The sequence below is a fragment of the Trichogramma pretiosum genome, unplaced genomic scaffold, assembly GCF_000599845.2.
Source record: "Trichogramma pretiosum strain Unisexual culture from Peru unplaced genomic scaffold, Tpre_2.0 scaffold22, whole genome shotgun sequence".
Taxonomy (NCBI): domain Eukaryota; kingdom Metazoa; phylum Arthropoda; class Insecta; order Hymenoptera; family Trichogrammatidae; genus Trichogramma; species Trichogramma pretiosum.
Window position 1 is genome coordinate 971,141 of NW_019640932.1, and position 12,926 is coordinate 984,066.

General features: G+C 30.0%; 3 protein-coding genes across 3 annotated transcripts; all 3 read left to right on the forward strand.

Annotated features, from left to right (window-relative positions):
- Positions 1-73: 73 nt before the first annotated feature.
- On the forward strand, positions 74-3,394 carry LOC106648813 (odorant receptor 22c-like). The gene is made up of 7 exons (XM_014365917.2): positions 74-193; positions 262-519; positions 1,564-2,053; positions 2,112-2,211; positions 2,271-2,387; positions 2,995-3,150; positions 3,218-3,394. The coding sequence occupies exons 1-7, from the start codon at positions 175-177 to the stop codon at positions 3,272-3,274; spliced, it is 1,197 nt and encodes a 398-aa protein (XP_014221403.1). The 5' UTR covers positions 74-174; the 3' UTR covers positions 3,275-3,394.
- Positions 3,395-3,730: 336 nt separating this feature from the next.
- On the forward strand, positions 3,731-7,639 carry LOC106648743 (odorant receptor 22c). The gene is made up of 13 exons (XM_023457792.1): positions 3,731-3,769; positions 3,878-4,138; positions 4,202-4,682; positions 4,751-4,850; positions 4,923-5,042; positions 5,113-5,268; positions 5,341-5,407; positions 6,335-6,525; positions 6,592-6,800; positions 6,853-6,979; positions 7,047-7,166; positions 7,243-7,398; positions 7,466-7,639. Exons 1-13 carry the CDS (start codon positions 3,751-3,753, stop codon positions 7,520-7,522), a joined length of 2,064 nt encoding a protein of 687 aa, XP_023313560.1. The 5' UTR covers positions 3,731-3,750; the 3' UTR covers positions 7,523-7,639.
- Positions 5,780-6,879, forward strand: LOC106648814. Its single transcript, XM_014365919.2, has 3 exons — positions 5,780-5,869; positions 5,934-6,206; positions 6,311-6,879. Exons 1-3 carry the CDS (start codon positions 5,854-5,856, stop codon positions 6,802-6,804), a joined length of 783 nt encoding a protein of 260 aa, XP_014221405.1. The 5' UTR covers positions 5,780-5,853; the 3' UTR covers positions 6,805-6,879.
- Positions 7,640-12,926: the final 5,287 nt, after the last annotated feature.

Here is a 12,926-nt window from a genome sequence, read left to right on the forward strand (position 1 = left end):
AACTTTTACATTCAATCGAACTTAATAAGTACTGGTAGGTTAACTTTTCACACAATGAGACTGAAAAGAGTATTATATTTCTGTGAGTTTCAAGATTTTCTTTTTAAACAGTGTTACACTGAGACGATTAAAATTATTTCACTTTGTTAAACAGATTGAGAAGGCTTTATTAAAATGTCTGACGATAATCTTGGTACATTTACTACAATACAACATTATTTTTATTTTAATTCGAATTATTTTAATATTAATAACTTTTAGCGGGATATGAAGAAAGCATCAGCGCTATACGTTTTATAGCTAGAATCAATGGATTATGGCCCTTTGATAAAGGAGCACGTCAATATCAATGTGCCGTTCCTGCATGTTTAATAATTTTTTTTATCATAATTCCGCAAACCACCAAAGCTATTTATTCTCGGAATGATTTGGACACCGTTGTAGAGGTTCTTTCAACGTGTGAACTTATCGAAATTGTTGTATTACTGAAGTTGTTTGGTTTATTGTATAACAAACGAGGTAAATTGCATCACTATTTTTATTCAAAAAAATAATAAAAAGTTTTTTATGCAATAGTATGACGAAAAATGTCTTTTATAGCACTGTATGGCATAGGTTCACATTTATGGCACGCTTTTCTGTGGCACAAGTCGCACATTCTGGCACCGCTGCGTTCGCATTACACTCGCATGCGCTCGTGCGCTAACCTCACTTCGCGCTACCAGAAGTGCGACTCATGGCTCGGAAAAGGGGGCATAAATGTGAACTTTACACAGTACTATAAAATGTTGTTCGATACTCGGGCCATGGGGGACACTTTTCGGCCCAGCTATTAGGACCCTCGCTGCGCTCGGGCCCTAAATTACGCCATGCCAAAAAGTGTTACTTATGGCCCTTGTATCGAAAACTACTATTTTCGCACATTTTTTAGTGCGCAAAAAGCGTTTTTGGACACTTGTGTGCGGTAAAATGCCTCGTTTCGTTACTGGTGTTCGGTAAAGTGCCTCATTTTGGACACGGGTGTGCGGTAAAACGCCTCGTTTAAATGAACGTATTTTTCGCCTACTATTGCATAATAGTTATTTATGTAACAAGTGCCCAAAAGGCGTTTTTGGGCACGAGTGTGCGGAAAAAGACACGAGTGCCGGCTATGCCGGCACGAGTGGGTGTTTTTTCCGCACACTGTGCGCAAAAAGCTGGGCACGTGTTGCATACAAAATTTTATGCAATAGTAGACGAAAAGTACTTTCATTTAAATGAGACGTTTTACCGCACACCCGTGTCCAAAATGAGACATTTTACCGCACACGAGTGTCCAAAAACGCTTTTTGCGCACTAAAAAATGTGCGGAAAAAGACGTTTTTCGTCATACTATTGCATAAAATTTTGTATGCAACACGTGCCCAGCTTTTTGCGCACAGTGTGCAGGAAAAACACCCACTCGTGCCGGTATAGCCGGCACTCGTGTTTTTTTCCGCGCACTCGTGCCTAAAAACGCCTTTTGGGCACTTGTTACATAAATAACTATTATTATTTCAAATTTCAAACTTGTGTAATTTGCAGATTTTCAAAAATTGTTAACACAAGTAGAAGATGATTGGAAAATTTCATTCGAATATGAACAAAAAATCATGTGGAGCAATGCAAGATTCAGTAAATTAGCGGCAATTTTTTGTGTCATTGCCACAGCTGGTTCCGTTATTTTACATTCTTTTTTATTTTTACTCTCAGTTAATTCTATAAATAAATCAGAATACAATAACTCAACACCAGTTATTTATCAGTTGTTTATCAAATCTCATTTTCCATTTGAAACTCAAAATAGTCCAATTTATGAAATCATATGCTTCAGCCAATTTTCTGCCGCTTTTCTCAGTACCTTCGTTTTTTCTACATTTGATGGATACTTTTTCTTGTCAATACTTCATTTTAGTGGACAGTTGTACAATTTAAAATATAACGTTTATAATTTGATAACTCAGGACTCGATTCAGAACAAATCATTTACTAGAAAACTGGCTGTTGTTGTTTGTAGACATCGTCATATAATGAGGTAAAATTTATTTTAACGAAGTTAAATATTATCATATCTGAAATCTTTAATTTTTCAGCTACATTGACCTAATTGAAAATAATTTCAATTTAATATTTCTTTTACAAATATTTTCATCCACTGTTGTTCTTTGTATGCAAGGATACCAATTCGTATTGGTGAGATACTTATAACTCAGTGAATGAATCATTAAAACTTAAGGAATGATATGTTTTAGATCATTTCTCAGGGCACAAGACTGTTCACCAGTATTGTATTCATAATATTTTTCATGTGTTCATCGATCATAAGTATATTTGTATATTGTTACATCGCCGAAATTATTCGGACGGAGGTATGGTATATCTGTTGCCATTTTCAGTGGTTTGCATATCCAAAAAAGTTTTTCATCAGCAAACTTGAAAATTTTTTTTATGATACCATGACAGTCATCAAATTACATTACAATTTTTAGGATCGTCTATCATTATTTTTCAGTGTTCGGAGTTGGAATTTGTTTGAAATCCATGCTCATTGCAAATATGTTAAAATTTCCTAGCTCAGCATAAAGTGACTTAAAAAAATGGTGCAAATTTTAAGAAAAAAAATATTCCAAAGAAATCTGAGCACTCTAGAATCTTGCTGCATTATTTTAAAAACGTACCTGATGCCTATTTTATAAGAGAGTAATTTGGCACCTTTTTGCTTATGAGCTTAAAGAGATACCTTTTCTTCTCCAAAGCGACGACATACGATCCCAAAAATTGTAATTAGATGTTGGGACTTATATGGTATCCAAAACTAATTTTTATGTTTGCAGAAACAAAATTATTTGGCCATTCGATTTTACTCGGCCGTGTATATTAACCAAATCTGAAAAATTTGAAAATTCTTTTTACGTTTGAAAAAAACTTAGTTCTCAATTTTGTTTAATGTATTACATAAATGTTTTTTTCTTGCAGAGCGACAATTTACTATATGCTGTTTATGAAATTGATTGGATAAACTTAAAATCTCGAGATGCAAATTTACTTCTAATTTTTATGAGCCGACTAATTTTGCCTGTAAAAATAACAGTTGGAAAATTAGTACCTTTTTCACTTGAATATTTCACGACGGTATACGAGAATTTTTTATAGATATCACTTTTTAAAAATAAAATAATGTACAAATTTTTCACGATAGGTAATGAAAACATCTGCTGGTTATTTGTCCGTATTATTAGCTGTTGCCAAAGATTGATCATAAAAACTTTAAATGAAAATTATGTAGATCTTGATCGTTTGTTGCAATATTAATTAAAAACCCACGTTTTATGCAAAAATTGGGTATTAGTTCACAGTTACATAATATCACACTATTACTATCAGGCAATAAAAAAAAGTTTCTTTTACAGAGAATAACAAATACCTTTTAAACTTTTTTTGAAAATTGTTCTTGTCAATCGAATAATCGCGGGTTCGGTTATTCAGATTATTTTCAGTTCTATTTGCGTAATTTTCAAATTGATGATTTAAACATTTCTAATACCTCTGTGGTCGACACAAAATACCCTGTTAAAAGCGCATTACCTCTTAAGGTTTATTTTCAGGTTTTCTTCTTTTCAGAGTATAATGTCGCTTCGATCGTCTAACAACTCTCTTAAAATTTTATAAGCTTTCAAGCATGACGTATCAAATCGTTCGAGGTGTTGAAAAGTGGTATTTGAATCTGCAGTTATGAACGATAACGAGAAAGGTTGAATATTTGATTTCTATAATTTTTAAGTCTATAGTGAATTTTATACAGATTGATTGTTAATAAATTTCAAATTTCTTTAAATATATTTTATATTATTATTATCAGGTTTTGACGAATGTGTCGGAGTTGTGCGGGCCATAATGGGCTTAATAGGCTTATGGCCAATGAAAGAATGGAAAGGTTTCCAAAAATTTCAAACAATCGGGGTGCTGCTGATTTTATTTCTTTGTTCGCTCATTCCACAAGTAACACAACTCTTGATTGGAGATAATGATTTTAATACAGTAATTGAAATCTTAGTTATTATGGTATTGATAGAAATTGTAACGATTGTAAAATTATTTGCTTTGTGGTACAATAATGAAGGTAAAAAATTTTTATATTTTTGATTACTTGATATTAAATTAATTTTGAAATTTTCTTTTACAGGTATGAAACATATAGCCATACAAATTTGGAAAGATTGGCAAGTATCGACTGAGAGTGAAATGCACGTTATGAAAAGTAATGCTCGAAAAACTAAGTTTATTTCAATTTTTTGTATATCGTCAAGTACGGCATCAGCTATGAGTTATGCCACTCAATTTTTTGTCGCCGTCTATACAGATGAAATTTACGTTAATGCCACTCATTTGAGACCATACTTTTTGCAAGCTTATTTTCCTTTTGGTTCTCATTATAGTCCAATGTATGAAATAATATGTTGCTGGCAAGTCATTGCTGCCCTCGTTAGTTGCCTCGTATTTTCATCGTTTGATGGATTCTTTATATTTTCCATACTTCATTTTAGTGGTCAATTACGCATTTTATCAAAACGCATGAGAAATCTAGTTGAAGAGTATCACTCTGAAAAATCACTTTTTCCAAAATTACTCGAATCAGTAATTCGCAAACATCTTTTCATAATAAGGTGTGACTTTTTTTTTAAATTTCATTCATTCTGGTTAAATAGATTTTATAACAAAATTATCAACGCAGAAATACGGACTCCATAGAACATAATTTCAATAAAATATTTTTAACGCAAATAGTTATTACATCTTTTCTGATTTGTTTACAATGGTATCAACTGGCAACAGTAAGTTTTATAAATCAGAAGTTTTTCAAGTGATAAGAATACATTTTAATATCGTTTTTGAATATTTTTCAGATATTGACAGATAATGGACCAATCGATGTAGGAAATTTAATTTTCATTATTTGCTTCGTAGTCGGCAACATGTTCAGCATATTTATGTTATATTTTATAGCTCAGAAAATTCATAATGAAGTTAGTTTAAGAAATTTAATTTTCAATCAATACTATTTAGAAGATTTTGAATACATTTTCTTTCTTTCAGAGTAAAAGATTATTACACTCTGTTTATGAAATGACGTGGTATGAACTTTCACCAAAATATTCACGGTTATTGCTCATTTTAATGAATAGATTATCTTTACCCATTCAAATTACTGTCGGTAAATTTGCACCATTTTCATTAGAATATTTTGCAATTGTACGTAATTCAATTGTACTTTTTTAATATTAAATTTATTCAGTAATAATTTTGAAAACCTTGTTTTTGCAGTTAGTCAAAACTTGTGCCGGATACTTTTCTGTATTGATTGCCGTCAAAAATAAATTAAATGAAAATTAAGCTCAGTTTGAAAACTGGATGTATTATAAAATTACTAATTATAAAATTTAACTCTTATTGTTACTGACGTTACATTTAAATTGAAAAATTTTCAAGACAAAATTTAAGTTACTAGCAATTCGATCATAGTTGTATGTTCAATTCACTGTAATGGTATTTAATGATTTTCCTTGCTATATATTTTTTCCGCTTATTCGTCCAATAGATAAAAGTAAAGTAATAAAAGTAGTTACTATAAATGTCTTGATGTATATTGATTAAATTCATTGCCTAGAAATTTAGAGGGTTCAGTCTTACATATTTAAAAGCACTGATCCGAAAATACAATCAGCTATCGAGTAAGTGATACAAACTTTTGTAAGCTCAACAGTATAACTCGGAGCATGCGCTTTAATAGGAAAATAGACTTTTAGACAATTTCGCTTTTCAATTGTTGCCATCATCATGGGCGGAAACAAAGGTATTCATTTTATCTTATGTAAAAATTAATATTTAATAATTAAAATTAAAGTTTTACTTTTTAGGATTTAGTTATGCTTTTGGGTTTTGTAACGTAACTCTTTTCATAGTGGGATTATGGCCCAAATTGAAAAAATCAGAGAAAAAAGATTGGCTTTCAATTATTTCTTTTATTTTTTCACTATGCATAATAGTTATTTTTATAAACATAGCTCAAACAACAAAGTTAATAATCATTTGGGGAGATTTTGTTGAAATGATAAATAATATTTCAACTGCAAATTTGCCAATTATGGTAGCAGTTATCAAAATGTTCATTTTTCAATACTATAAAAACGGTATGTCTTTAAAAGATTTAATCCTTTTTTCACTCCAATTTTTACGTTAAACAATCATTTTTATTTAATTTTTTTTTTTTTTTTTTTAATCAAATATCACTAAGTTCTGGGCTGTTTGCTATCAAAAGCTATGATAGATTGGCAATCGACTAAAACTCAAGAACAAGAAAGTAGCATGTATGAAAATGCTAGAGTAGTAAGAAAAATCTCCATGATTTGCTGCGTACTAGGTTTCAGTTCAGTTACCGGACATTTAATGATTCGTATATGCCAAGAGCTGGATTTTATACCAAATTATGAAAAAAAACGCGAACCCATGGTCAGCTCGTATTTTCCGTATGACTACAAATCTAGCCCAACCTACGAGATTACTTGGTTTTTTCAGTATTTAGGGGCTGGTCTTGCAACATTAGTGTATTCGGGCTCACATTGTCTGTTTGTTGGATTAATGCTTCATTTGAGAGGACAAGTAAAAAATTTGAGTAACACTTTTAGAAACAATAGGACACGCATAAATAAACACGAAAGACAAGATAGTAAACTTTTCAAAAACTTCATAAAGTCTGTTGTCATAAGACACAATGATTTGTACGAGTAAGTATAACGATTTTAAAAAACAATTAATTATGATTTATGTTAGATAATTCTCAACATTTATTTGCTTACTGATAAGTTCGGCCATGAAAATTGAAAAAGTTTTTAGTAAGGTGTTTTTTGTTGAACTTCTTACCTGTACTATTCAGCTTTGTCTGCAAGTATTTTTATTGATGCTCGTAAGTTCCATTATATTAATGTAATCATTAAATAAAATCGCTCAAAATTCCTCTTGTATTACTCAAGCATGTATCAGAGCGAAGTAAAGGATTGCATTTTCAAATTATATTTATGGTGGTTTACGTATTGCACATAGGCACTCACATATTTATATGCTGCTATGTAGCAGATAAACTTCAAGATGAGGTATTAAATCAAAATGAAAATTGAATTAAACATTTATAAATCATTCGCTTTTTTAAAAAATGTTGATACTTTCAAGTGTTTATTATTTGGAAACACTATTTATAATTATGAATGGTATGATTTACCACCCGAAGATGTTCGAGTATTGATTATTATTTTACGTCGTTCAGAATTACCGATGCAAATAACAGCTGGAAAATTTGTAATATTTTCTTTATCTCTTTTTGCTAAGGTAAGTTATTATTATTTTTGCTAAGGTTAATCGTGATGTAGATAATTATTGATGATTTTTTCGACAGATTTTAAAGACATCTGGTGGATATTTATCTATGTTGTTGGCGGTTACAGACATTTAATTAATTCAATTCAAAGAATGCTACCTACACAAATTTAGCACTCCGTAAAATTGTATAAATATGCTACGTAATAAAATAAATTTTTTCTGTAGGAAGTTACTACTTTCTATAAAATGAATAAAAGCCACCCAATTATTTGTCAATTTATTACAAATAAAAATTATTTCATACAGAATCTAACTGATCTTTGTCTTATAATAAGGAATACTTTTTTAAGAATAAGTTAAACCTTTAATTACAGTTCATTAAGTTTCTTTATAATTGTAGTTGAAAATCTTAAATTTTTAAAATTATGGACTTCTCACCAGATAAACGGCTGTACAAATAATTGTAATAATTTAGGAGAACGTTCTTCAATTTACACGGGAGAGCTGATTATGTTTTTAGCCACGATTATTTAGCTAATTATATTGTGCGATTGCATGCACTTCTTATAGAACTAACTAAAATGAACCTAAAGTTCAGCGACTCGTTGAGGATTTTTCTTATTCGAGGCAACTCATATTTGGGCTCTTTACTAGAGAGGCTTTCAATCCGTTTTATGTAATGCTACTTTCGTCCTCATAAAGAAAGCTCTGTGATTTTTTCTTTTAACAATATTGTCGACTACAATCAGTATGATTTTACTAGGGCTGAGCGAGTACTCGAAAAAACTCGACTCGTCGAGTTCGAGTTTTTTCCTCGAGTTCGAATCAAGTACTCGATTTTTTGAGTACTCGAGTTTTTTCAGGTACTCGCGTTTTTGTCGAGTACTCGAGTTTTTCCGGATACTCGAGTTTTTTACAATACTCGCAATATATTTAAGTTTTAAGAAAATAAATGATGAATCAACAGTCTCTAGACCCCTCTCTTTGTGTGTACATGCTTATAAGTGTGATGAGATGTGGTACTATTAAATTATTTTCTTCTTCCAATTCTAGCCGTTGCGAATATCACACTTATAAGCATGTACACACAAAGAGAGAGGTCTAGAGACTGTTGATTCGCTATTTATTTACTTAAAATTTAAATACATTGCGAATACTCGAAAAAAATCGATTATTCGAAAAAATTTGAGTACTCGAATTTTCCCGACTCGACTCGAACTCGACTCGAACTCGGCGAGTTGAGTTCGAATCGAATAAAACTCGAAAAATCGGATACTCGCACAGCCCTAGATTTTACTGATAATTCTCAAAGTTCATAAAACTGCCAGTAGTGACCCTAGGTAGATAGTGCGCTCGTGTTAAGAGATGCGTATAATCCTGGATTTGAAAAATTTCGATTTTTATAGATCATTTTATGTATTTGTATATAGTTTTAAGAGTATCATGTCCCAATTTCAATCCAATTGCGACAAAATTGACGTAAATATCGAACTTTTAGTTTTGATATCTACTGAGATTCTTTATTTTTCGAAAATTTGTTGTGACCTCTTGACGAAATACCTTCACGCCAGTACGTACTTAAAGAATTATTAAGAAACTGAAAAATTTAAAAAAGATCGGTTAAGGAGGTTCGGGAGTCTCAGCGAAATGCAGCCAAATTTTTAAAACACGTTTAATTGCTTTGAAACTTTATAATATGAATGTTAATATCAAAATACAACTTTTCACCGCAAAATTTTGTTAAAGTGATGAAAAAATTTTTTGACCATTTAACATGGTTTCTTACGAGAAATCATGAATTTTCGCTTTCAATGAGCATAAACATAATGTAAAAAAACAAAAACTAAATAGAAAAAAATACGTACATGTAGGAAATTTAATAAGGAATAATTTGACTGCAAAAAGAAGTTCATCGACCGTTTAGTTATCGAGAAATAAATTGTTATGTGTAAAAATTCGTGGGTCATTTGCGCGTACCCTAACCAACAAATGAGCTAGAACAACAAAAATATGTGCTCATTCGACTCTAATGACAAATAGAGTATTGTTTTAAGCCTAAAACATCGAAAAAAACTCATCAAAATGATTGAATTATTAATAATAGCTATAATTGTGTGCCAGCTCATTGAAAAAACCTACAATTTCGTGTTATTTCGAAGTTGGCAGCGCTGAAAATTTAACATTGGAAGTATAGGAGCCCCTCGCGTCCCGCTTCGTCCCCCTCTGAGACTCCGAACCTCCTTAAATGATTTTTGAATTACGTTTCTTATCGATTTTAATAATGTCATTTCGAGAAATGACGTTTTTGAAACGTTTAGAAAGGTCACTTAAAAAGTACCCAACCGATCCTTTTGAACATTTTTTTATTAATCTTTAAAGCAGGTAATGATGTCGAGAGATTAAAAATGACATATAGCGTAGATTAAAAAGTAGATCCTGCCTAGAAAATGTAAAAAACTCCTTTCTGTGATTTAATAAAATTTATGCTTTTGTCATACTTTTGTAAAAGTTTAATCACTAACATGAGGTATTATGTTTTTTAATTATTTCCATATTTTGAAACTAGGAAAAGTAATATTGGTACAATTGTGTTGGACTATAATAATTCAAAGGAGATTGAAATAAATAACATCATTAAATATTGTGTAATTTTTATTAATTTTTTTTTTTTTTTTTTATTAAAATACTTACAAAAACATGTTGACGTCAGTAAAAAATTATTTGCTATTTAAAAATAAAATCATTAACGAAAATGGATTTGTCCGAGATATTTTATAATATGTAAGTTAGGGTAGAGCGAAAAATAGATGTTTTGTAATTTTCTTCCCACGAAAAGTTTTGAAAAATGACCAATGGAACACGTTTTCGCCACAAACGATCATAATTTCACGCACCAAATTTTTTATAACACTACACCATGCCAAAAATGTTACTTGCGGTACTTGTTTCGTAAATTACTATTATAACACAAGAGTTGAAAACTGGCGGTATAGTTGTGATTTTTATGTTGGAGTGCTATAATAACACTATATAGTAAGTAACTCAAAAAGTATTTCATATGTCTCGAGTATTGTATACAATTTTTTAACACTGTACTAAGTTCACATTTATGCCCTCTATTCCAGGATAAGTCACATTTTCTGGCGCTGTAGAATACATTGACTCATGATGTGATGCACACGCCGCAGCGCTGTGAAGTGCGACTTATATTTCGTCAAAGAGGGCATAAATGAGAGCACAGTGACGTAAAATTGGGTGCGATATTCATGCCATAAGTAATATTTTATAGACCCTATATTGTAAATTACTATTCTAAAGTTTTTATTATGTTATTTGCGTAATTTTTTGTTTAAATCTTGATAAATTTTATTATAGATATGCATTCAATGATAATCTCAAGAAACATTTTGGATAGTATTGGTTTTAAAAACGAAGCTTTCTTTTTTACTTAATAGGTGTGTATATATGTGGTATAACTAATGCTGATGCAAAAAACTGGGAAGTCTTAGAGCGCGTGTAATTATAAATCGAGGGGAAGACGAGAAACATACTTTTCTTTCTGGATGCAGGGCCGAAAACAACAGTTTCAAAAAGAGTGTCATGAAAAAATATTTCAATTATTAATTTTTTCGCTTAATCACTATGAAAGAAGCGTTGCATTTATAATTTAATTAATTAATGAATTGGCCATTATCTGAATTTAAAAAAATATGATTACCTCCAACTTACTTACCTGAAAATATGTCTTCTATTGGTTGAAGTCTTCTTAAATGTTTTAAAATAAACTAGTTCGAATCATATTTTTCTCTCTACGAAGTTTCATAACTCTTATCCATATTTGAGACTCCCAGTTCGCCTAAAATCATTGAGAATAATCAATTGAAAAATTATTCAAAGCATAATTTTCATCAAATCATTATGTATTCAAAATACCAAATTTAAAGACAATCACATAAATTAACATATTAATCTTTTTATTATATTTTCTATTGTTTATATTATAATTTCATAAATATATAGAAAATTGGATATCATTTGAAAATACACTCAAAGTATTAATTAATAAGAAATTGGCATAGGTACAATTGAAACAGGTTTTTATTTTTAAGTTTTCATTTGTTGGAACTTCAAAAATGAATCATTATCATGTCTTCGCAGATTATCAAGGTGTATCTAAGATTTCTGGAAAAATGTAGATTACCTGTCCATGAAACAGCATTTGGCAAATAAGAGATCAGTAAAGTCATTTGTATCATCAACTCATGTTTATGACTTTTCTGTACATCACACTTGACAAAAATTTCGTATTTACGATAAAAATCACGATGAAAATAAGGTTTTTAATACCAAACAATATATAGATTAATTGTTATTAGTTATTAGATAAATATATTTAGATAAATCTTGAAAAACTTATAATAAAACCATTATAATTTGTCAAAAACTAAACTAGAATGAAATTTAAAAAGATACTTAATTGTCCTTTTTTATCAAGGGGTTCTCAATTTGACCTTTCCTCCACCGTGTTAGTTTTAAGTGAAAAAATCTTCAAATTGAAGTAGAAATTTCATTCACAATTTGCTTTTGATCTCTATTTTTAAATGAGATTAAACGATAGTTATGACTTTTTTAATACTGTTTTTAATCAAAGGAGTGGTATTTTCAAAACCTTTCTTCTTTCCTCACACTCTTCTTCTTCAGGAATAAGTATCTATCTATATTAAAAGAAAGGATATCTAGTTGATCCAAATTAAAAATTGCAGCCGCTAAATTAGCCGTTATTAGTCATAAATTTAATAAAGCGATTTAAAAATCTTTCTATTCAATACGGATCGAATTCAAGAAAAAAATTTTTGAATCAAAAAGTGCTGATAATCAATCTAAACTACGTGAAAGTTTTTTCAGAATATTTTGAGGAATGATAAGAATTTTCAGAAAATTGATTCAGTTTAAGTAATAAGTAACAATGTGTTTTTCGCGAATTTCTTTAAACATTTTAAAATAATTATTATAAAATAAAAAAAAATCATTGCAAAGTATAATTAAAATTGAATAAAAACCTAGTCTTGGTACCCCATTGCCCCTGTTACTTCGTTTATATAACATAATATGACCTAAAATTAACATGTATACCATAACTTCTAATTGAAAATAAGCTATTTTACGTCGCTTTTATGACAAACATATTATAACTGTTTAGTTTCGACAATGCTCACAATGAAGAATTAAATTAAGAAATGAAAGGGACTCTCTTACTATCTCTGATTTACAACTAATGGTAATCATATATAAATTTATATTGTTAAACTTGTGAGTTTTTTAAACTATTTTGATTTAAGTTATTAAGTACATTAACTATCAGCTTTATTGTACTTTCCTGAATAATCATAATTGAATTAAAACCAAGTAAAATTTAATATTATTTATTCCATTTTTTGTTGACTCCTAGTTAGTCAAATATAGGCAATAACTTGCCAGGAACAAAATTATGTAATGAGAGTTATTTTACCCATTTTTTTAAGCAAAAAGCTGTGCGA